This window comes from Penicillium diatomitis (assembly GCF_028827545.1).
Source record: "Penicillium diatomitis strain IBT 30728 chromosome Unknown utg000009l_segment0_segment0, whole genome shotgun sequence".
NCBI classification, from domain to species: domain Eukaryota; kingdom Fungi; phylum Ascomycota; class Eurotiomycetes; order Eurotiales; family Aspergillaceae; genus Penicillium; species Penicillium diatomitis.
The window spans coordinates 453112-476543 of record NW_026623181.1 but is presented as its reverse complement, the minus strand read 5'-3'; the positions used below and the strand labels follow the sequence as shown (position 1 = coordinate 476543).

General features: G+C 50.5%; 8 protein-coding genes across 8 annotated transcripts; 5 read left to right on the top strand and 3 right to left on the bottom strand.

Moving 5' to 3' along the window:
* Positions 1-423: 423 nt before the first annotated feature.
* N7539_006683 (uncharacterized protein) lies at positions 424-2546 on the bottom strand (the record flags this gene model as incomplete). The annotated part of the gene is made up of 2 exons (XM_056936284.1): positions 424-1729; positions 1792-2546. 2 exons carry the CDS (start codon positions 2544-2546, stop codon positions 424-426), a joined length of 2061 nt encoding a protein of 686 aa, XP_056788219.1.
* A 515-nt stretch (positions 2547-3061) lies between these two features.
* nop7 (mRNA-binding ribosome synthesis protein NOP7) lies at positions 3062-5233 on the bottom strand (the record flags this gene model as incomplete). Its single annotated transcript, XM_056936283.1, has 3 exons — positions 3062-4980; positions 5050-5148; positions 5212-5233. The coding sequence occupies 3 exons, from the start codon at positions 5231-5233 to the stop codon at positions 3062-3064; spliced, it is 2040 nt and encodes a 679-aa protein (XP_056788218.1).
* A 248-nt stretch (positions 5234-5481) lies between these two features.
* On the top strand, positions 5482-7013 carry N7539_006681 (GPI-anchored transamidase subunit GAB1; the record flags this gene model as incomplete). The annotated part of the gene is made up of 5 exons (XM_056936282.1): positions 5482-5623; positions 5693-5757; positions 5831-6033; positions 6092-6714; positions 6775-7013. 5 exons carry the CDS (start codon positions 5482-5484, stop codon positions 7011-7013), a joined length of 1272 nt encoding a protein of 423 aa, XP_056788217.1.
* Positions 7014-7109: 96 nt separating this feature from the next.
* N7539_006680 (N-terminal L-serine N(alpha)-acetyltransferase NAT4) lies at positions 7110-8106 on the bottom strand (the record flags this gene model as incomplete). The annotated part of the gene is made up of 2 exons (XM_056936281.1): positions 7110-7846; positions 8013-8106. 2 exons carry the CDS (start codon positions 8104-8106, stop codon positions 7110-7112), a joined length of 831 nt encoding a protein of 276 aa, XP_056788216.1.
* Positions 8107-9881: 1775 nt separating this feature from the next.
* N7539_006679 (putative raffinose synthase protein Sip1) lies at positions 9882-12808 on the top strand (the record flags this gene model as incomplete). The annotated part of the gene is made up of 2 exons (XM_056936280.1): positions 9882-10076; positions 10175-12808. 2 exons carry the CDS (start codon positions 9882-9884, stop codon positions 12806-12808), a joined length of 2829 nt encoding a protein of 942 aa, XP_056788215.1.
* Positions 12809-13442: 634 nt separating this feature from the next.
* Positions 13443-14042, top strand: N7539_006678 (Tyrosine--tRNA ligase; the record flags this gene model as incomplete). Its single annotated transcript, XM_056936279.1, has 2 exons — positions 13443-13452; positions 13576-14042. The coding sequence occupies 2 exons, from the start codon at positions 13443-13445 to the stop codon at positions 14040-14042; spliced, it is 477 nt and encodes a 158-aa protein (XP_056788214.1).
* Positions 14043-14062: 20 nt separating this feature from the next.
* N7539_006677 (Tyrosine--tRNA ligase) lies at positions 14063-15225 on the top strand (the record flags this gene model as incomplete). Its single annotated transcript, XM_056936278.1, has 2 exons — positions 14063-14440; positions 14491-15225. The coding sequence occupies 2 exons, from the start codon at positions 14063-14065 to the stop codon at positions 15223-15225; spliced, it is 1113 nt and encodes a 370-aa protein (XP_056788213.1).
* Positions 15226-17220: 1995 nt separating this feature from the next.
* Positions 17221-23167, top strand: N7539_006676 (putative DEAD/DEAH box helicase; the record flags this gene model as incomplete). Its single annotated transcript, XM_056936277.1, has 4 exons — positions 17221-17246; positions 17327-17993; positions 18047-19938; positions 20029-23167. The coding sequence occupies 4 exons, from the start codon at positions 17221-17223 to the stop codon at positions 23165-23167; spliced, it is 5724 nt and encodes a 1907-aa protein (XP_056788212.1).
* Between the last annotated feature and the right edge of the window lie 265 nt (positions 23168-23432).

The window sequence follows — 23432 nt, the reverse complement described above, 5'->3', positions numbered from 1 at the left end:
GTAAAATTATGGTGCTGCGCTTCTATTCTTGAGATGTGGAGAAGAGAGCCTCATGGCTCTCGCCGTGTAATGACATTTCGTAGAGGAGCACCGGTCGGCGACGAGCACCAGTCACCATGTGTAAACACCGCTCACTCGGGCCTCCGAGCAAATCAAAGTTGATTCTGTCGAGATCAAGACGCGATAGCGTTTCTGTATTACAAACGCCGACCGTACATGCGCCCACGGGTAACTTACATTAAATTAAACAAGGACAACTTTACTAGGAAAGGCCAGCCGAAGTATGAAGAGCTTAATGTATCGTTAAGGGCTGACAGTCGGGTTTAACGCCGTTGCAGCCAAAAGATTCTTGAGTGATGTAGCTACAGGCCTTTCCCATGAACAGAACTAACAACGGCATATGGTATCATTACACAAGAAGAATCAGTCAATTTCAATAATCTCAACACCTTCCGGCGTACTTTGAGATCGGGATCGCTCGCGCTCGCCTGCTACATAATTCGGGTGGACTCGTCGCATGTGCAGGGTAAGATTCCACGTTCGGGAGAACCCATTCGTGTTTCGCGAGCATCGCTTGACAGGACAGACGATATCGGCTTTTCGGTGTTTGCCTTTGCCCTTCTTGGGCGTGGGCAGTGCTTGAGACTGGCCTGCAGGATCGGCACTGTCACCGAGCTGATCAAGAAAGTCAGAGCCCGGTTGGGAACTAGGGGCTACAACGGCAGCAGTCGAGGTCGCTACAAAGGGGGTAGATGTTGAATGGTGTCGCCGAGATTGGGATGGTGACCGTGATCGAACTTGCGACATTTGCTTCCGTTTGCGTGGCGACGATACTGAACTCGGTCCTGGAGCCGGACTCTGGGGTGCAGTTTCAAAGTTCGGCTCAAGCTCTTCATCGATCTCAGATTCGCTTTCATGGTACTTCCATCTATCGCCTGCTCGGGCTGCCCCTTTTGGAGGAGGAACCTTGACCATTCGGCCTTCATGAAGGGTACGGAAAGTCATGTCTTCTCTAAAGAGATCGGCACACCTTTGGGAGGCACGAGCCACCGCTGCTTCGGGAAGGCCCATCATTGCAGCGATGCCCACAACCTCACTCCAATCTCGTAGTGCCAGTCTGTATTTAGTCGTAGTCAGATCTGCGCTGACGCGAGAAGTGCGTGATCTGCCTCGTGACCGAGAAGGGCTACGCGCGCTTCCAGACCGCGCACTTGTCGGGGTGGAGGACCGGCCACTTCTTGAACGACGACTCGATCTCTCCGAGTGGCTCGAATGTCGACGCGCACGTTTCCGACCACGCGACTGACTTCGGCTACCACTCACCCGTCTCGATCGCGATCGCGACTTTTCCTCATAGTCTGTATAGGGGGCCTCGGCCTCAGACTCACTGCTCGAGTCGTCGTCTTGAAACCGTGTCATCACTGAATGATGAAGCCCCATCAGAAGACGATTTATTTGGCCGATGACATTACGGGACAGTGGACGTAGTTGTTTTCGTGACAAGCCGTCATCTGCCTGGACCGTCGGCTGGAGCGGCACAGCGTCTGGCACTGGATCTTCATCCTTTTCCTCGGCAGCATCCTTTAGGTCGTCGTATTTGGCATCATCAAATTCGTCTCCTCTCACAAGATGAGGGACTCTAATTTCTTCGAGGTCATATTCACGACCCATGAAAGTTTCTTTTGCATGCTCCATCATAACCGCAACAACAGACTCCTCGAGGTAGTAGCTGGGACGAAGATCAAGTGGCATGTGTAAAGAGTCAGGCCCAGAGAGCTGGCGATGAGTGACTTCGTCCGGACGTGGCACATAACGAGCTGGCCTTGGCCACGCAACCCAGCGTCGTGGAGGAAAAACTCTCTCTCCCACGTCCGGCTCTCGTGCTCCATTGGATCTGTCGTGGACCGTGTTTCGCTTAGTACGGTACGCATGTGCATTAAAAGGTGCGCAGCAAGATCCCTTGACTTTTCAGCAGTGATCCCTTCGTAAGCTCCTCTTTCGTCCGCTATAAGTCGTCTGTAAGTTGAGGCTGGCCCAGTCCAGCGATTCGGACGTTCAACGCCAAATGGCAGATCTCTCCCCCGATTAAGGACGTAAGTGATCGGCGCCTGTGCAGGCCGAATAGTCTCCGGCGATGATGGAAAGTTCGGCTGTTCCAGATACTGGAGAGATGATTGCATCGGTGCCAAATCCTCATCGTTCTCGTCTTCAGCTTCGCCGCCCTCGACCTTAGGCAAGGCGATATGGTGGGAACCACCACGGGTGTTCAAGTGGTCATGTCCTGCCGGGTCAAATGCATCATCCTCATCATCAGCCTGGCTCATTTCCATGGGATCTGAAGCACTGTTTCGCTGCGCGATAGTGCCGAGGCTGGCTGGGCCTCCAAATATAGACGCCCCAGGCCTCCGAATTGGCTCCGGAAGAGATGATGGTGGTGGATCGACATCGCTGCTGGGTCCACCAAAAATTGATCTGTACGGCTGTGCAGATTGAGGCGGATAAAATTGAGACGAAGAGGGCTGCTGATTATCGGGGATGGAGGACATGCCTCGAAGCTTCACGTGGGTTGTTGATATTGGATTGCCCCGGTGATGAAGCCGGCATATCACTGAGAAAGTGCAGGCCTACACGAACAGAATTTTCTTTGACTTGCCAAATGAGTCACGCATCACGAGGTTTCTGTTTCGAGCTGAGAACATGTACTCTCATGTATTTGTAGCCCAGCCTCGATGAGAAACACTTGCTCGAGTTCACCCAAATTCTGACCAGGTGGATCGACATGAATGATCACGTGATGTATTGGTTTTCGTCTGCGCATTCGAATGGATCCGAGACCTGCCTTAAGGGGCTCACGGGGACAATTTTGACCAAGAGTCCCGCCACCACAGGGAGTTGTTTTTTCGCGAGCACTATCATTTATCAAGGAGACAATTCGAAGTGGCAGATTCAAATGTAATGGATTTTCAAGACATGCATATACAAGGGGACTATTCCATCCGTAAACGCCGAGATTAAAAGAACATGATGACTCTTCCCACTTTTATCGTAACCCAGTTCAACTCTACTTCTTAGCCGCCTTGTCGCCCTTCTCAAGCTTGCGACGCTTGGAGCGAAGCTTAGCGGCCTCGTCTGAGGTCTTCTTGTTAGAGTACATCATCTTCTCCAACAACTTGCGCTTCTTGCGGCTCATCATCATCTTCTGTCGCTCGAGCTCTTCGTCCTCCTGGCGCTTCTTGGCGGCCAGCTTCTTGGACTTGGTAGACTTCTTCTTGGAAGATTCTTCGGTGGCCCCAGCAGAGAAAGGCAGACCGGCCGCTTCAGCTTCCAGCTCGCGCTGGTGCTGGTTGCGGGCAGCCTCGTCATCATCGTCGGATTCAGACGCGGCCTCATCAACGCCGGGGAACTCTTCTTCTTCCTCTTCCTCGTCGCTCTCGCTCTCGTCATCATCGGTACCGGCAACGTCCATACCACCATCGACAGATTCCTCCTCGGAGTCCTCGGCGACAGCGGCCTTCTTGGAGACGGACTCGTCTGCCATCTCCTCGTCGCTATCATCGGCATCCTCCTCCTCCTCCTCTTCCTCCTCGGCGATCTCAGCCTCACCCTCTGCTTCCTGCTCGGCCAGGCTAGCACGGGGGTCATAACCACCGCGAGAAGCCTTGACCCAGGGACTCAAGTGGGGTGGAAGGGTGGTACCAGGCCCATAGAGATCGGCACGAAGCAGCTTTCCTTCATTTATGCAATCCCAGACCCATTGTGGCTGAACGTATGTACGTCCCGGAATACGAGTGCCGGGCTTGACCTTGGGTGTGGAACCCTCAGCCACGGCGGGAACCGCAGGAAGAGATCCCTCAGGTAGTTGGGGACGATCGACAATTTGGTGAGTAATGCGAGGGTCCGTCTCGTCGTGCGTGAAAGCGCCATCACCCATGACGGCATCCCAGCCAACGCGCTTGCAGCCAAAAGAGCGGAGAATGAACTCGAGCGGGGCTTTGGGAGCCTCTCGAGAGATATAGAATGTGAAGGGGGCGAAAAGAGCGCCAGCCTCATTTCCGCTCATGTCAGGTTGAGGGAGGGTATCGGCCTCGGGAGCAGCAGGCTCGAAACGATCAATTGCGTCGGTAGACTCCTCGTCGTTCTTGTCTGCCATTGGCTCGTCCTCAGCCTGGTCTAAACCAGCAGACTTGATGACCTTGTCAACCTTAGCCTGAACATCCTTGGACACTTCCGTCTTCGAGTTCTCAATGGCTTTGGACTTGCTAGAACCAATGGCCTTCATGCCCTCGGTCGCATTGCGGCTTTCCAAAGTGAACGCCGCCAGCTCAGCACCATTCTCATCGCTGCGAGTGTCAAACTTGGGAGGATATCTCAAGCCAATTGACGAGTAGAGGCGGAAGTTAACAAACCCAAGCAAAGTTGTGTAGAAGTCGACGAATGTAGCCATAATTCTGTAGTCGACATCACCATTGACCCGCTGAACAAATCGGTATGGAACAAGCCACATAATATCCTGGCCCTGGATGGTTGCTTGGTAGTAAATACCCTTGATCGACAGGAAAGACTTGCGCAGCGAATTGGTCATGATCAGGTAGTGCTGGAACTCGTGGCAGAGACGTTGGCAAAGCGCGATTGTCTTGTGGGGCACATGATCGGATGAAGGGAGAGTCGCAAAGAGGAAAAGCAACGACAGAGCATCGTCGAGGTCGCGCAGGGCGTCAATGAAAGTCGGGTAGCGCTCTTTAATGACATGATCGAGAGTGAGTTTAGGAGCGTGGTTCTTCTCAAGGCGAGCGGCATCGCTGACTTCGCCACGACCGAGGGATCGAGCAATCTTCTTGGCAAGGGCCTTTTGTTCACGGAACTTGGCGAGCAAGGGCTCATGGAGCAGATACTGAATGTCCTTGGTGTAGTAGAAGGTTGTGTTCGGAGTCGACGTCTTGGAGGCCTTCTTCTTGTTACGGGGCTCACGAGGGTAGATTCCTGATGGTCGTACGATTGTCAGTGTGATACAGTGATACATCCACAAGAAGACTTATAGAAAGCGCTTACCCTTGAAGATGCATAGGCGACGGAAATCGGGCAAAGAGATCTGAAGCTTTCGCACGGCTTGGGTACGAGTGATGTAGTTTTTGGCTTGGCCGTGAGTACCTGTTTGGAGAATTGAAATGTGTTAGTCAATTCCTCCTGAGCAAAAATCTCGTCTGAACGTACCCTTCTTCTTGATTTTGGCCATGTTGAATTTTGTTGGAGTTCGTTCAGTGAAGATCCAAACAGTACTTGCTGATAAGAAGAAAGAAAATTTCTCGATAACTTTTTTTTCCCTCGACCTGGCCAATGTGGCCCGTGCGTTGCGGCTGTCCGTGGTTCCTCCGCCTTTCGTCCCTCGGCGGCTCTTTAAAGGGACCCTTTGCGTAGTTGAACACAGCAGGAGCGTCGGCCTTAAACCAGCTGGCGACCTTAATTCGCCTCGAGGTTCTCAAGATGGTGGTTGGCAGACGGAAGGCTGCTGTCTTTGGCACAGCTTTTGCGCTGCGACTGATTCTTGTCTATTTCTTTCCTTCGCTGCCAGACTTACTCACTGGCCGTGTCGAAGTGTCCACTCCGGTCAACAGTTTCAAGCGACGTGTGTATTAGCCAACCAGCAAAGGCTACCGAAATGCGACTGTTCGAGCGGCTAATCCTGCTTTTGCAGTTCAAGAGGGTCTTCATCTCTATATGCGCAATGTGTCCCCCTACGACGGGGGCGTCTTCCACCAAGTGAGCAAGCCTTATGACCGCTGCAATATACTCTCACAATGTGACCAACTAACCATTTGGTGGCCAAATCAAGGCGCCGCTTCTTCTCCCTCTCTTCTCTCTCTTGCCTAATGTTCGATACCATCCAATCTCAACCGCAATCTTTTTTGCCATTGTCGACTTGGTGAATGCGCATGCGTTGGCGAAAATCTCCGAGTCGGGCCAGTCGGTCCAGAGTCGGTTGCACTCCGCAATGCGAAAGAATATTCGCTGGGACGGGACTACAGTTGCAGCATGGTATATCCCACTGAGACACTTTCCACTTTCACAGGCTCCTTGCTGAATGCCATTAAAGGTTCTTGTTTAATCCGTTTACAATCGCCACGTGTTTGGCGCGGTCGACGAGTGTCTTCACGACTTCTGGGATTCTCTTTGCGGTCTCCAATGCTGTAGGCGGGAACAGCTTGAATGCTATGCTTGCACTCGGACTCGCTTCCTATCTTGCGTTATACCCAGCTTTGCTGTTTGTTCCGCTAGTGCTGCTTTCCTATGATCAGCGAGCCGAAAAGACTCCTCAACCGCCCAGCATCTCTCACTTCGTGGCTCAGCATGTTGGGATCTTCGTTGGCAGTATCGCTGGGCTCCTAGGGTTGTCTGTACTTGTCACGGGCAACTTCTGGGAGTTTATATCCGCCACTTACGGCTTTCACCTCCTGGTGCCTGATCTCACCCCGAATGTGGGCTTGTGGTGGTACTTCTTCATCGAGATGTTCGACTCGTTCCGTGAATTCTTCCTTGGCGTTTTTTGGCTTCACTTAGCCAGCTATGTCGGAGGACTGACTACCAGACTTCGGCGACAGCCTCTCTTCGTCATCACGTCCCTCCTCGGCGTGTTTGCAATCTTCAAACCTTATCCCAGTATCTCCGACGCCTCGCTATTCTTTGCAACGCTGCCATTATACCGACATCTTTTCCCCTGTGAGCGCACCTTCCCTTTGTCAATAAATTGCCCCGATGGGATGACTAATGTGTTTCTAGTCATGCGATACACATTTTTCGCTGTCTCGGCGCTTCTGTACTCCAGTTTACTTGGTCCTGCGTTTTACCACCTCTGGATCTATGCCGGATCTGGTAACGCCAACTTCTTCTATGCCATCACTCTTGTGTGGAGTCTTGGACTCTCCGTCCTGCTTGCGGACAGCATCTTCGCAGCAATCCGAGATGAGTGGGAGCAAGATCACCCCGAACGCAGGGGCGAAGAAGTCAAACAAGTTTAGCCCAGCATATTATCCGTTGTATTTCTCTTGAAGCTTACGCTTCACACGACTTGTTTCTTGTATAAAATGAAACCAGGCAAATGCCATCAAACAACGTCACGGCAGTAATCGTTTGGATAAGATGAGATAATCGGCCTCTTTAATCGTCCCATTTCGCAACCTTCGAGGTTGGGGAGAGTACTCATCCACCTGGTACCCGCCCTTTTCATAAAATTCCCGTGCTCTTGTATTCGACCGGAACACAGTCAACATGCACTTTTCTAAGCCAATTCGTCTCCCAATCTCCTCCATCTGTATCATCAACATGCCCCCCAATCCCCGACCGCGGGCTTCATGGGATAGGTGAATCTCGTAGCAGTACATCACTTCTCTGCCGTCCTCGTACGTTACCATGCATGACAGGAACCCAAGAATCTTCGATTTTGTGTCTTCCTCGTTCTCAAGTTTGTTTTCACCCGGAGGCTCACATTGTCTCTGGCCCGACAACTCTGCCTTTTCAGTGGTATTGCGAAGAATCAGATACTTCATTTCGGGCAATTTCATCTCCTTGCGCTTTTTCGAGCGAGACCAGCCAGCACTCGAGGTCGAGTAATCTTCGCGGGAGGTGAGTTCGACGAGATCGAGGCATGCTTCTAGATCCTCGCCAGAGAGTGTCGCGGTCGAGTATACGTCAAGCTGAATGTTGTTCTCACGCTCCCTTGAGTCTTTGTCCGCGGTCGACTCGGCATGGTCCGCCCCCTTGCCTTGAAGACGCATCACGTCTAGCGAGGGCACATATTGAGAGATAAAGTCTCCGATCGCGAGCGCATTCGTTCGCTCTACCAGTGGTAGGCCTACATGAAGCAAGCAAACGTGATGAGCATGTGGGGATCGAAGTGGGATAAGCGCATTTGTCCGCGACTTTTTATTCCCTCTATGCTGAATGTTCCAATCTCACTCTGAGAAATTCTCTCCACTGCAAGGAGAAGAAATACAGCGGAGTGGGGGTTTCTGACTTACTTTTGGCGACACTCGAGACGCGTCTCGCGGGAGATCCCGAGGACCGTTGAGCTCGCTTGGATTTGGTGACGCGACCTTCTTTTGTGGCAGGCATCATCAACTGAGGCGAGCAGAGTTCGGGGACCCGGCTTTCGAAAATGTAGAACGGGACAGATAGATACAAGGTTCTGATTCACATGAACTCGATGGTCGTGCTTGGCCCAGGATTTTCTAGTAGACGTGCTCTTAGCTCTTCAGCTCAGTAGGATGTGCGGATTGATGGAAAGCGTGGGCACGGATGCGGGTCGGAGCACACATCTTCACTTGGGAGGATCGTTCTCACCCCCTCATCCAGCTTATTTCTGTTCCCCATCAGTTTCTACCAACAGAATCTGCATTGTAGGAAGCCAGATTCGATAGAATCCTCTTGATTCCCATCTCGGCCCGCATGATCACATTTTTTAAATGAATTGGATTAGTAGCAAAAGTTGTCTGAATGGATCGAATTGTACTGCAATGAGTTGCAGTGTACATCAAGCCCGTCTGCCCGCGTCTACATCAATTTGGAGATGACTTAGGTCTCCCACCAACATCGAAGCGTTGTGGCCATCAGGCAAAGGTTCCAAGAAGATAATCACACGCAAAATTTGCAGATGCTTTCTCTCACTGTTCCAGGGTCTGGAAAGATCAGAATTTGCGCCTTGAGCAATGTACCTAGGGCTTCATTGAAGGAATAATGCAGCTCCGTTGCTGACAAGAGGTACCCGTGTCCGAGATGGACGAGGAATTCTTGCAGTAAGAGCCTATGAGCTGAGCAGTCCTCGTCGGACTCCGTCAATATCTAAGAGAAATGAGCCAATTGGCCATCATATTTGGCAACTATCCATTCTGTAGGCGAGGTGAATATTGACAAAGCGTGCTATTTTCACGTAGATTACCTTTTCCGACACGGAAGTGAACGAGAACTTGGCCACGGAACTGGGTTGCCATGTCCATGCACATAATGAGAGTCCAAGGTCCTTTCAGCTACTACCTACGTTTTAAATTGGTAACAATTTCCTCGTCGGCATAAAGAGAGGACAACTCATGCATATGTTCCCGACTGAGCAAGCTGCTCTGGTTCGATTTAGGTCGTCGAGAACTCCATCCTCCCGCCCAACATGAGCTATGGATATAGCCAGGACATGGAAACCTCAAGTCTCAGCCTGTGAAAAAGCAGTCATTCATGTTTGATATAGCGCATTAGTCTCTTTGAGATTCCGGTGGTGCTAAAGACATGTATTGGATTGCTCCAGGTCACTTTCCACTCGTGGCCCCTGGACCGTATTCACTATGAGGTGGAGTAACTACCTAAGTAGGTAGTTCACTGTTACTAAAGACGGTCAGTGTCTCAATGTCTCCGAGAAGCGTGGCATTTAGAGAAGCATCTTCACCTGAGTCCTTACCGCTCTCCTGCTTGTCCGCTCAGACCGATTTTCCCTGCTTACTCTATCCATCTATTCTAGACGACGGGCCTGCGTCGACCAGCTCGGTCAAACGAGACCCGAGGTCGGCAAACCTGACAAGGCAGTAGATCGCGGTCCATGCCATCATATCCATAGCGTGGAGTACCCGGATGTTGCCCCTCACCCGGTCCACGCCCTACCGATGTTCTCTCATCTCCATTCGTGCACCATTCGCAACCTCAGTATAATGTCATCTACATATTGCAGCCTCCGTGTCTAAATCGAGTCACGTCCCAAACAGGGACGGGAATAAACGCAAGCTCGAAGTAGCATTACCTTTCGGGCTACAACATCTGGTATCCTGCAGCCTGCTTGAAGTAGATACTGGGCCGCCAAGTACATACTGTATCCACCTTTGTCTATATCTACCAACTACATATCCCTCATGCCAACCGGCACCCAGAACGTTTCGTCTACGCTGCCCATCATCGGACCTGGCAAGAACCAAAAAGCTCGTCAGGCTACATTCATCCGATCAGCACAGATGGGTCTTTTTGCACGGTTGACTTGCTACCCGCCGTTGAGTCAGGTCACCAACTGGCGGAGGCGGCAAGCAGGTGATTCGGGCACTCATGATTCAGTACGTGCTGCATGTGATTTCGTCGCAGATTGGAAAACGGTCGAATAGACGAGGAATGGGTGGTGATGATGATGACTCATTGCTGACCATATGGCTAGGTCAATTTCACCGTGGTCATTGAATCCAGTACTTCGCTTCCGACCCAGGCGTGGGAAGCTCAGATCTGGCATAACATCACCAATAATGAATGGTCTGCCCTTCAACTTCAAGCGTCTAAGTCATCTGTTGCTCCACTACTGAATGGGATTGAAGACGAGTACAAATACCATCGCTATGTATTCTGTGGGGAAATTTGTCTACCCCCAACCGCCCTGCATGCAAAATTTACCGCGCGCTTCCGGACAAGTCCTGATGTCGAATGGCTTTGGGTCAATCAGCAGCAGCAGAACGTCACTGACGGAGAACTCGTGGTAGCTGCCAAGACAATGCAGTCGCAGTATTCCCTCCAGGAGTCGGAAGTGGCAAGAGATGAGCTGTCCAAGTTGATTGACAATTTGTCTTCTGAACTCAAGGTTGAATCGAGAAAGTCAGAGGCACTGGGCTCGACGCTCTGGCAGATCCGAGGAGAGGTCGACCCGGCCAAAGACGGGATATCCGGCGTCAAGAGAACAGTATTGGGGACCCCTTCCTCAATGGTGAGGTATTACTCACTAGTGCGTATTTGGAGTCCTTGGCTCGGTCCTCGACATGGCAAGGACCACTTTCACTTGACAGAAGATGCAATTCTCTGCTCGTTCCTTCGGCAAGATGGCAAACATCTGGTGCTTCTGGCGATATCGGGCATCGACGATGTGCTGACTGTGTTCCAATCGAGCGATAATGGCGAGATCGTAGTTCAGGCGAGAAATGATAACGGGGAGGCGGCCGAATATCAGATTGTGGCAGCGACAGCCGAGGACTTTGAGGTTGCCATGTGTGCCGTGATGTATGAATCACGAAAAATCGTCAGACCATTCCAGAGCTCTGAGAATGATTCAATAGAGCGATTGCCCTCACCACCGCTCGATGAGGATACCGTTGTCGCGGAGAAAGACATGCAAACCGAATGGCTTGCCGACTGGATTGACGGCTTGACCTACTGCACATGGAACGGTCTTGGCCAGAATCTGAACGAGGGGAAGATTCTTCACGCATTGGACTCGTTGAAAACTAACGACATACATATCGTCAATTTGATCATCGACGATAATTGGCAGAGCCTCGACAATGAAGGCAAGTCTCAATTCAAACGGAGGTGGAAACAGTTCGAGGCAAATCCTGAGGCCTTTCCACGGGGTCTCCAACGAACAGTCGAGACCATTCGCCAAGCTCATCGGAATGTTGGACACATCGCTGTCTGGCACGCTCTACTAGGCTACTGGGGTGGCATTTGTCCTGACGGAGAGCTTGCGCAAAAATACAAGACCAAGGAAGTGAAGGTCAAGGACCCTGCCGCAGGGGGACCGATCGCGCACGAAATCGGAGACGGCACAATCCTGACCATCCACCCGGATGATGTCCAGCGATTCTATGATGACTTTTACGGGTCCTTGAAGTCGTGGGGAGTGGACTCTGTCAAGGCTGATGCTCAGTTTTATCTCGATCTTCTCGATTCTGCGGATGACCGCAAGAACTACATGACATCGTACCAGGATGCCTGGTCGCTCGCAACTTTAAGACATTTCAGCAACCGAGCCATCTCTTGTATGTCCTTGATCCCGCAGATGATCTTTCATTCGCAACTCCCGACCAACAAGCCTTCCATCACACTGCGCAACTCGGACGACTTCTTTCCCGAGATTCCATCGTCTCACCCGTGGCACGTGTTCTGCAATGCGCATAATGCTCACCTGACACGACATTTGAATGCTCTGCCCGACTGGGATATGTTCCAGACAAGCCATCCATATGCTGCTTTCCATGCTGCTGCCCGCTGTGTGTCTGGTGGTCCAATCTACATCACTGACGAGCCCGGCAAGCATGACGTTAATCTCATCAATCAGATGACCGCATTGACCGTCCAAGGAACAACTGTGATTCTGCGTCCGAGTGTGATTGGTCGTAGTCTTGACATTTATCATGATTATAATGAGGGACATGTCTTGCGGGTCGGGAGTTACACAGGCCGGGCCAAGACTGGAAGTGGGATCATCGGTCTTTTCAACATTCAGTCGGCTGATGCTTCTTGCATCATTTCGTTGATGGATTTCCCGGGAATCAACGAGACCTCGCAAGGAGAATATGTGGTTCGCGCTCACACCAGCGGCAAGATCACAGGTCGGCTGAAACCACTCGCGAACGATGCTCTGGCTTCGGTGGTTCTGGAGCCAAAGGGTTGGGAGATACTCACAGCTCATCCTACTACACCCTTTACGCTCAAGGGAAGTCGTGGTGAAGGAGATTCCGAGCCGCTTACACACATTGCTGTGTTAGGCTTGGTCGGCAAAATGACGGGCGCTGCTGCTGTGGTATCGTCGAATACCAGTATCATGGACAACGGACGCCTTCGCTGCGATGTGCACTTGAAAGCACTCGGCACTCTGGGTATCTACATCTCTGATCTGGCCGATCGTGTCATTGCGGATGATTTCATGATCACGATTCTTGGGCAGCCCATTCCGGAGGCCGCTGTGTGGAAAGAAGGCGGAGAGAAGAGCAATGTTCTGGCAATTGATGTTCTTGCCGCATGGAAGGAGATGAAACTGGACAGTGGGTGGAGCAATGAGGCTTTTGTTCGGATTTTCATGACATAGATTGATTTTGAGTGGTAAATATGTCACAATAGCAGATCACAGGTCCATATGAGAGACTGAATTGTATTTTGTGTGTGTTTCTTCCGATCATATTCCTTCACTCGACTGCGTAGGAGGTCCAGTTGTTGATAATCCCTCATCGCGCCTAGTTTAATTGAACTGCGCGGAGTCGGACTAGCGACTGGATCCACAGCGCGCGCATCAACGATTACCCGATCTGTTATCGAAAGAATCTCGGAGCTGCGGCGGCCAAATCATATCGCGATCGCATGTCAATGTGAAGAATATAGCGTCAAGTCGATTTCCTTCATATTAATCGGTCCAATGTGGCGACGGACCACAGCCCTCCCTCGAGGGGCCTGTTGCAATTCTCAACTATCACCTAGCCTAGTACCATGCGGAACCCGTAGCTTCGGAGTCACAGCGCGAAGCACCGCAGCCCGATGCGAAACCCGGCGTCCAATCCTCTCTCCGCAAGTTTCTAGCCCATCTCAGCAAACGCGGTCCATTACGCAAAAATACATTCAGCGGGTTCAAGAAGGAAAGGAAGAATGGGCTCGTCATGCAGAGGAAATCAAGGCTGGAAAAAGGAAGAATTTTGCGGCGCATCTGGAGGAGCGCGGCTTGATTCATGATGTGGTTGGGTAAGTGGATAATGTCGTTTATTGCCCTTCTGCACCTCAAGAAATCTCGGTGATTATACGCGAGAACTGACCGATCTCACAATGCTTAGGGAACGCGAACTACTACACAGAGTCTTTACCGAGAAACGAGCGGGTATCTACGTCGGTATCGATCCTACGGCACCTTCAATGCACGTTGGGCACATGCTGCCTTTCATGGTACTGGCCTGGGGTTATGTCTGGGGGTTACCGGTGACATTCTTGGTCAGTCTCAATATACCCACCGTCCCGAAAGGTACAATGGCTCATATTCAACAAAGCTCGGTGGTGCCACCTCTCGAGTAGGCGACCCAACAGGGCGACTGAAGGGTCGCGAACAGGTTCATTCTTCCATCCGTAAGGCGAACATGGCGAGCATGCACATGCAGTTGAAGAAGCTGGGCAGCAGTATCGAGCAGTATGGCCGGCGACACGGCTACACGAGGCAACCTATTTGGAAGCGAGCCTTGCTCAACAACAACACGTGGTGGAACTCGATGCCGTTCATTGAGGTTCTCAGGGATCTGGGATCTTACATGAGACTCGGTCCTATGCTCGGACGCGACACGTAGGTGACGCCTGGTTCAGCCCTATGCTGGGGGATTATGCTGACTGGCATTACAGTGTCAAGAACCGTCTCAGCCAGGGTGATGGCATGTCCTTTGCCGAGTTCTCTTATCCGCTGCTTCAAGCATGGGACTGGTGGACCATGTTCCAGAAGGGCACACAAGTCCAGGTTGGCGGATCTGATCAGTATGGCAACATTCTCTTTGGGATGGACGCCGTGAAGGCTATCAGCCGCAATACCGCTGACGAGCAGCTCCGTAACCCCTTGGAGTCCGAGCTGGATCGACCCATTGGATTTACGACTCCGCTGTTAACTACTTCGTCTGGGGAGAAATTTGGAAAGTCAGCGGGTAACGCTATCTGGCTTGACAAGGACATGACCTCCACGTTCGAACTTTATCAGGTAATGCGTTCATTGTCCGCGCACCTATCTTCCGACATCTAGCTAACTAGAGTCAGTTCTTTGTCCGAACGCCTGACGACACTGTTGAGAAATACCTCAAGCTCTTCACATTCATCCCACTGCCTGAGATTTCCAGCATCATGGAGGAGCAAAACCAAGACCCTTCCAAGCGTACCGCCCAACACAGACTCGCTTATGAATTTGTCGAGCTGGTCCACGGCAAAGATGAAGCAAATGCCGTCTCCCTCCAACATCGCCAATTATTCCGTCCCCGCTCCTCCACAAGCGAACCCTCACCCATGCCTCGCACCTCCAGTCCCCCAGCGAGCCATGCCCAATCCTCCACATCCAGCTTCACCACCCCCCAGTCAGGCAATCCATATGCCTCGCAGACCAACTTTGCCAACATGCCTAATGCGCGGGTAACCCTCCCCAAATCTCTCGTCCACAACCAGTCCTTCAACAAGATACTCTGGTCTGCAGGCCTGGTCTCATCCAAGGGCGAGGGTCACCGCGTCATCGTGAACAACGGTGCCTACGTGGGCAGCCGCCCGGGTGACAGTGGGCCCATGTCCGACGACCTCGCTTTCACCCCTATTCGCCCCTGGCCTGCTGAGAAGACCCAGGAGTATATCATCGGGGATAACCTTCTCATGCTGAAGCTCGGAAAGTGGAAGTTCAAGATGGTTGAGATCATCAGTGATGAGGATTTCCGGGCTCAGGGCCTAACTGCTCCTGGTTGGGAGGAGGTATCGCAGGCAACAGAGTCAGAGTCCAAGGAGTGAACTCGCTGTGATACCTGGTCTGGGGTTTCTTTGAAAATCTCCATTGAACTGTAAATTTAGTCTTCAGTCATCTGAAGCATCTTGTAACATATTGCATACTACTGAGACTACTACGTGAGGTTTTCACTCCTACCTATTCCGCTCTTGGATGATCAAGTTGTGCGTGTTGTAGATTTGCTACCTTGCCAGGTTTCTATTAATAGTGCGACTTTAGATCTAGAGATGAACCATCAACGTCTTCTTCAGACCCACGTCATCTGGTCGCCCTCTTGGTCTCTTCTACCTCTGGCCCAGCAGTATCACATTGGGAAAAGGCGTCTCGTACACCCAAGATACCGGTAGTGCACGCACGATCTTGACATCTTTCGCAAATCCTATTTCCACGTGGAGAAAGACGTCGAGGCGTGCGGGGCACGCATCCATGCTTCGTTTTCCTTGGATCAAGCACGGGCAGAGTCGAGATACTCGAGGCTTTGATCTAAGCCCAATATTGAGCAATCAGCCACAGTACAACAGCAGAACAAAGTCTCTGGAGAGAACTCTTGCTCACAGAGAAAGGACATGGACTTTGGGAAAAGCTTTGAGTCGTTCGAGCTGTCAACATCAAAGGGCGACAAGGTTCAGTAGTCGCTCATCTTCGCCTTTGCTGGAGTGACTTGTGTAATCTCGAAAATTGATACAACATCCTTCGGCGTCCGGTCGCGCACAGCCTTTATTGACAGGCTTTGATTACCTCGAGACATCTTTCTCACGTTCGTAAGATTCTTCTTTCGTCGTCTCAACGTCGCCTTTGCCGAGATTGCTCGTATCTGGTAGCCATTTCAGGTCCTTTTGGACAGTCCCCATGACCTAGCTTCGATCGTAGTTGTCTTTGGGAGACATGTTGGCTGCCCAGGTGAAGCTGCCTGTACCCGAGTTTGCAAGGAGTATCTGATGGTGATCAAGAAGGTGGAAAGACACGAGGGCCGAACGGCCAGGATGGAGTTGTTCACTGGGGAGTCTGGAAAGAAGTGAACGTGGTGGAAGCCCAGAATCGAGGCGTTAGTTCGGTAAATAAATATTTGGAATGAGAAGGAAGCACACTTTCGCGTCATGGGATGAACCATCGGACCTGACTAAAGGCCAGTCCATGGCCTGTTGGATTCCTTAGAGGGAGCATTGTGATGATCATCGAAATTCCCAAGACATAATATTTACACGGGAAGGCTCGGAGTGAGATAATAGAAAACATAGTGTGTTCTGACTTGTATTTTTCCGCGATTGCCCAGCCACACTTCACCACTTGGAAGACCTGAGTCGATCTTGTCAATGAAGCCTCACAGAGTCACAGATTATTAAATGGACATCACCAAATGTGGGGCACAACGGAGTTGAGCTAGTCCGCTTTCGGCTCAGTAGACGCCCTTCCGAATCGAACGGGCATTTGCATACAGTTGGAACTTGGTGCTGTCAGCCTTGAGGGCGGCACGGAAACTTTATTATTGACAGGCCAAAATTAAAGAGTATACGCCATCAACTACGCCTGGTGACAAGGGTCATGGCTTACTGACAGAAGATATCGAACCTGGTAAAGATACTCATGAAATGAGATTTGATTAGACTGTAGGACTCGGTCACTCATTTAGTCAAGTCGCTGCCTGGACTTTGAACCCTTGGATCACATCAAACCTGATCATGATTCATGCAACGTGACCAACGGGCGTCATGCCAGCACACAACCCTCTATCTAACACAGAGGAATCTTGGATTTTTTGACAAGGATTAGGCGGTGCATATTAGGCGCAGGGCTGCATTGGGAAAAATACATGGGTGTCGACTCTCCCTATTGAATCTCCGTCACGCCTTCCTTCTCTTCTCCCTCCCAAGTGAACGCAGAACCACACATCGTTCAAAGTTCTGATAGATTTCCAGTCTAGAAGTGATATCTCCAACTCTCACTTTCTTACTTACATCTGTACTGAACTTGCTCTCACGTTCGACCGAGCAACCCAAGCGATGGATCCACACAGGCTTCTCAAATGGTACGTCGTCCTCAATAACACACTCACCTAGCATCTCCGTATGCTTCTGACGCCGCACCCAAACACTAACATATACCTAGGTACGACGGGCTGTCTTCGAGAACAGTTGACCTTGTCGGCGATTATGCGGGCGACGAGCTTTTTATCATCGATGGTGACTCCCTGCTATTGCACGTGTTCTCCGACAAGAAACTCGATTTCTCCCCGGGATTCCAAATTCTCCATGCGACTTATCTCGTCGAAAACTTCCTACAAAAACTACAGAAACGAAACTGTGTATTCAAAATCGCTTTTTCGGCTGACAATGCCAATCTTTGCGTTCCTGTCGGAACAGAATCGCAAAGTCGCCATCGATTCCTCCTCACCCGCGAGATCATCACTCGACACCTGAAGGAAAATACTCCTGCCGGGAAGTCGGGCCCCTCAGTCTGCGAATTTAGTAGCTACAATTCTGAAGAATTTGCTTCGTATCTGCACACAGTCGGGGCTTACTTTTTCATGTGTCACGATGGCGCCTTTTCCGAGCTTTTCCTCAAGCAGTGTGACATGGACTCGGATGATACAACTGCTTCTGGGCCAGAAGATGAACCGACGGATGAGGAACAATCAAAGAAAGATAAAGAATCCATGGATCACGCGGCCCAAGCCCTGCAGTGTCGCTTGGGGTTGCGAAAAATGATTTATGGATTTATGGGCCACGGGTACAATGTTGCACTGATCAATGGATTGGAATTCCGGGACACAAAAGTAACGCTCTCCCCAGCCAATGCATGTAGCCCGTTTTTGCTGACTTTAGGCAGATATTTGCGATGATTATTGAGAGATCCTCAAGTGATCCTCGAAGCAAGCACATTACAGGTCAGACGATCGACCTGCCGAAGGATGATTTAGGTGACACCACGACCGATTCAGGGAGCTCACGAGAGGACGACGATACATTGTACACTGAACATGGGGATGACAACGTCCAATCTCAGCAGGGTTCCTCTACTCAGGAGATTCCTACGTGCACCTCGATTGAGACATCTTTCGATCTGCGGCAATTAAGCTCTGTCTTCGACAAATTGAGGGCAATGTCCCTGGACTTCACGCAACGCGACTATCTGACCGTTGCTACTCTAATCATCATGGTAGAGTCAGACCTCATTGACAAGTCCGAGATGGGGGCTGCACGGGCTATGTTCTTGCATATAGTGCTCATGCAGGACTGCAAGCTTGCGGATCGTGCCATTGGGACGGTGCAAGAGTTTGAACAGGGAAGTTTCCTGAACAATTTTGCCAGCTTGAGCCACACTATCTTGAGGTCTGCTGCTTGGCAAGATTTTGTGTCTTGTTCGCAAGCAAGATTCGACTTACACGACCTACTTGATGGGCGGCTGTTCCTCTTTTTGGCCTCAAAAATGAGCACACACACCGCGACGGAAACACTGAGTCCGTACATTTGGTCCGAATTCACCGAGCTTTGCTCAAAGCTTAAGGTGCTCCTTGACTTTGGACTCAGTAATACCGACCCCGTACCGAATGGGATTTCTTCGAAATCGAAGAAAACCGCCACGAAGATGTCTAAGGGTGGCAAGCAATCTCAATCAAATAAGAAGCCGCAAGAGATCATAAAATCGGCGAATTCTGTCCTTCCTTTCAAGAATTCTGTTTTCGATGTTCACCTGCGACCTGTGCACCTGTCCATCGACGACTCTATCGACGAGTCAACGGAGTCGGGCCCCTCCAAGACCTTTCAGGAGCTGAGCCATTGGCACAATTCCAAGCGATCACTCGACGAAAAGTCTAACCCTCGTCTTGATTCACGGAAAAAGATGTTATTGATGCGACGTAACGACTTTTTCATGGCAGAGATGAGAGACTACGCTGCCAGCTTGACAAACGCAACTGGCGCGATGCTTGAGCCAGAGACTGTCTTGGTAAAGTCCGCCAAAGATAGTAAGAAAACATCCAAGCATCTGGCAAGCTCAACCAATGGCACAGCTCCCACGACAGAACCACCGAAGACAAAGGTCCAAAGACAAGGGAAATCATCAGTACGGGAAGATGCATTGAAATCCAAGCTAGCAAAGCATGCCGAGGCTCGAGAGAAATCTTTGAAACAATGGTCTTTCACCAAGGGCAGCTTCGACAGGGAAGCTAATTTGGTGAAGAGGTTCGCCAAAGCGAAAAGTCACCTTTCTGGGCTTGCAAAAGACCAGAGAGTTTTCCTGACCCCGGAAATTCTGGTTTATCAATTAGATACATTGGTGAAACTGTTCCTTGAGACTGCTAAAGGCCAACAGAAGCATTCTAACTCGACCATTCATTCATTCATCTGGGAGACAGTACGGCAAATCTCAAGATTGCAAGGCCCGCTTTCGTCTGACGCGGTAGCATATGTCACAAAAATCAGTGGACTGCTGGGTTTACCGAGCGTCGAAATCCAGTCCGCTAGCGATCAACGATTGTCATTCCAATGTGCGCAGTTGAGCAAAAAGGACCTCGAGGTAGCCAAAGTCTCGAATTCCTCAATTGAATTCCAGCTTTCACATGCTGGGCCATTCATGGAGCGCGACGTTGACGCCAGACCCGACAGTCGTGTTCACGACTTTGAGCCTGACAGATGGCAACGCGATGTCCTTGACCAAATTGACGCAAAAAGAAGTATTTTTGTTGTTGCGCCCACAAGTTCAGGAAAAACCTTTATCTCGTAAGTGATCATTGACTGCTATCATTGCTGCTTATTTTCGTCTTAGAAATCATTTACAAATACTGACATTTTCCCCGATCGATAACACAGCTTCTATGCAATGAAGCAGGTTCTGGAGGAGGACAACGACGGTGTTCTCATTTATGTCGCGCCCACTAAAGCCCTGGTTAACCAAATCGCTGCAGAGGTTCAAGCGCGATTTTCCAAGAGGTACCCTTACAGCGGCAAGTCAGTGTGGGCTATTCATACCCGTGACTATCGTATCAATAACTCGTCTGGCTGTCAAGTACTTATCACCGTCCCCCATATTCTGCAAATTATGTTGCTTGCTCCGTCGAATGCAAACTCGTGGTCATCAAGGGTGAAAAGAATCATATTCGATGAAGTGCATTGCATTGGTCAAGCAGATGACGGCGTTGTGTGGGAGCAGCTCCTCCTGATGGCGCCTTGTCCCATCATTGCTCTTTCGGCCACCGTGGGAAATCCTCAGGAATTTTGTGAATGGCTCGCAATGACCCAAAAGGCCACCGGAACCGAGTTGAAGATGATCGAACACAAGCAGCGATACTCAGACTTGCGAAAATTTGTTTACGATCCTCCGGACAATTTTGCTTTCGGCGGGTTCTCAGAGCCGAAAAGAATCCCCCCTCTAGGACTTGATGAAACACCGGGCATGAGATTTGTGCATCCCGTTTCTAGTCTGTTTGACCGTTCAAGAGGCATACCAGAGGATTTGAGCCTCGAACCGAGAGACTGCCTTACACTTTGGAAAGCTATGAAAAAGCATGAGTGTCCTGGGTTTATCTTGGATTCATCTATGGATCCAAACGCACGCCTTCCCCACGTGGTTCGAAAAGCGGACATTGCGGAGTGGCAATCTGTTCTCAAGGACACATTGAGAATCTGGATGGCAAATAAGGCATCCCCTTTTGAAAAGGTGTTGGAAGAGCTGTCTGAAACACCGGCTCAAATGCCCGAATCGAACGAATTCACATCCATGAAAGTTCCAAATGAATCGACTTCGGTGACGCCAATCACTCGAAACGACATATTGGAGACGACACTTCCCCTTGTCTGCGCACTCCACGACCAGCAGGCACTACCTGCCCTGTTCTTCAACTACGACCGCAGCAGGTGTGAAGGAATTTGCAAAAGGTTGCTTCATGAGTTTGAGACGGCTGAGGAGAAGTGGAAGCAGACCAGCTCGACTTGGAAGAACAATCTCGGAAAGTGGAACGAAATGAAAGAAGCCCAGGCAAAACTAGCCAAGAAGCGGCCACCCAAACCCTCGAAGAAGAGCCAGGAGGGTGAAGAACTGTCGCGTGCGGAGCGCGAACAAGAGGCTGCCTTGAACGAAGCTAACCCACTCAACTCATTCGATCTCAATGCTCCAGTCGATGGCTTTCACGTGGCTAATACCAAGACTCTGCTGGCTTCAGAATTTGCGGAATACGCTGAACAGCTTAGTCGCCGGGATGTGCCAGATTGGCTCATCAAGGCATTACGACGTGGAATCGGCGTTCATCACGCAGGAATGAATCGAAAGTATCGCCAGGTCTGTGAGATGCTCTTCCGCAAAGGATACTTGCGCGTGGTCATAGCCACAGGTACATTGGCATTGGGTATCAACATGCCTTGCAAAACTGTGGTATTCTCTGGAGATTCAGTTTTTCTAACTGCATTGAACTATCGTCAAGCCGCTGGTCGAGCTGGGCGTCGTGGATTCGATGTTCTCGGAAATGTGGTCTTCCAGAATATCCCTGAAACGAAGGTTCAACGTCTCATGAGCTCCCAGCTCCCGCGATTGAGTGGCCATTTCCCAATCACCACGAGCCTGGTGCTTCGACTGTGTATTCTCTTGCACGAGTCTAGAAATGCACCATATGCTGTCAAGGCGATCAATTCCATTCTATCCTGCCCCAGAATCTACCTCGGTGGGCAGGAAATGAAGGATGCCGTCCTTCACCATTTGCGGTTCTCGATCGAGTACCTCCGACGTAACGATCTGCTGGCTCGAAATGGGGCTCCGCTAAATTATGCTGGATTCATCAGTCACTTGTACTACACTGAAAAATCCGGTTTCGCCTTCCACGCGTTGCTAAACGCTGGATTCTTCCATGAGCTCTGCACGCAGGTTGGTCGTCAGAGAAAGGCGACACTCCGCGAATTGATGCTTGTGCTATCTCACCTTTTCGGCCGTCTACCAATCCGTCAAGCAAACCTCGAGAACATCAAAGACAAAACTAGAAAATCAACCTCGGTTGTTTTGTTGCCTCCAATGCCATCCAAAGCAGCAAAGATTCTTAAGAAACATGACAAAGCAACTTTGAAGGTATACACGGCTTATGTGTCGACTTTCATCGAGCAGCATGTCCTTGAGCCTGACCGATTTCTTCCATTCTCTAAAATCGCATGTGGTGGTGAGAAATCCTCGTCCGATCTAATTCCAGTTCTCGCCTCCTCCGCTAAGAAGATCTTGATAACGTCTCCTTTCTACGCGTTGTCGGGGAACAGTGACCAAGTGAAAAGCATTTCAGAGCTTTGCCAAACTGTCAGGAGCGGAGTGTGGCTCGAAGAAGCCGTTGTGCCATATGTTGAAGTCTCCTTGGAACAAGAAGCGCCGCTGAATGCCTATCTCTACGACTTCTTCAAGCATGGCAACGTGTCGGCATTGCAACGAGAGAACGGCATCCGCAGAGGCGACATGTGGTTCTTGCTCAATGACTTCTCTCTTGTTCTCGCAACAATAGTGACAAGTCTGGAAAACTTCTTGAAGCTCACACCGGGCACAGACCTTGAAATGCTGGATCTTATGGGTGAAGGCGAATCCCACGACCTTCACTTAGACGACGCTGATATCGAGATTAACGAAAAGATCACTCTTCCTGAACGCCCGGCAAAAAAGCAGCCACCCAAAGCAATCCCAATTACTTCTACGACTGTCACTCGCGGAAAAGTCAAGTCGAACGCCGTGGCCGATAACTGGGACGATGATTTGAGTGATACGCCAAGTGAGGCCGAAGAGCCGCAACCACAGCCAAAGCAGCAGCAGCAGAAGAAGAAGAAGAAAGCAGCTCAGCATGAGAGCAAGCAGTCTGCCGAGTCGAGTGGCAAATTCACACCATCCCCCTCCGCACAAAACGATGATCATCGTATCTTGGCCGTTTTGAAGGCTTTCAAGTTGTTGCAGAAGGAGTTCAATGATAACTTCAAGGCATTCTGGGCGTGATTGTTCGTCGACAATGCGGTCCTTCATGAGATAGCTAGGGACTTCAATTTTTTTTTCGTCATCATTGAAATTAATATGTTCTTCATTCATTTCGACCAGTAAGCTTCTGAGCTGTTCCTTGTGCATGCCGATGATAGTGTACAAGGTGTAGGCCTTTACGCCATGTATACCAGAACCCCATGTTCCTTACCTGGTATGCCTAGGTATGCTAGTTCCCGAAATCAAATTAAAAATTGGGCAGTCGAAAAGAATACTTCGCATGGCA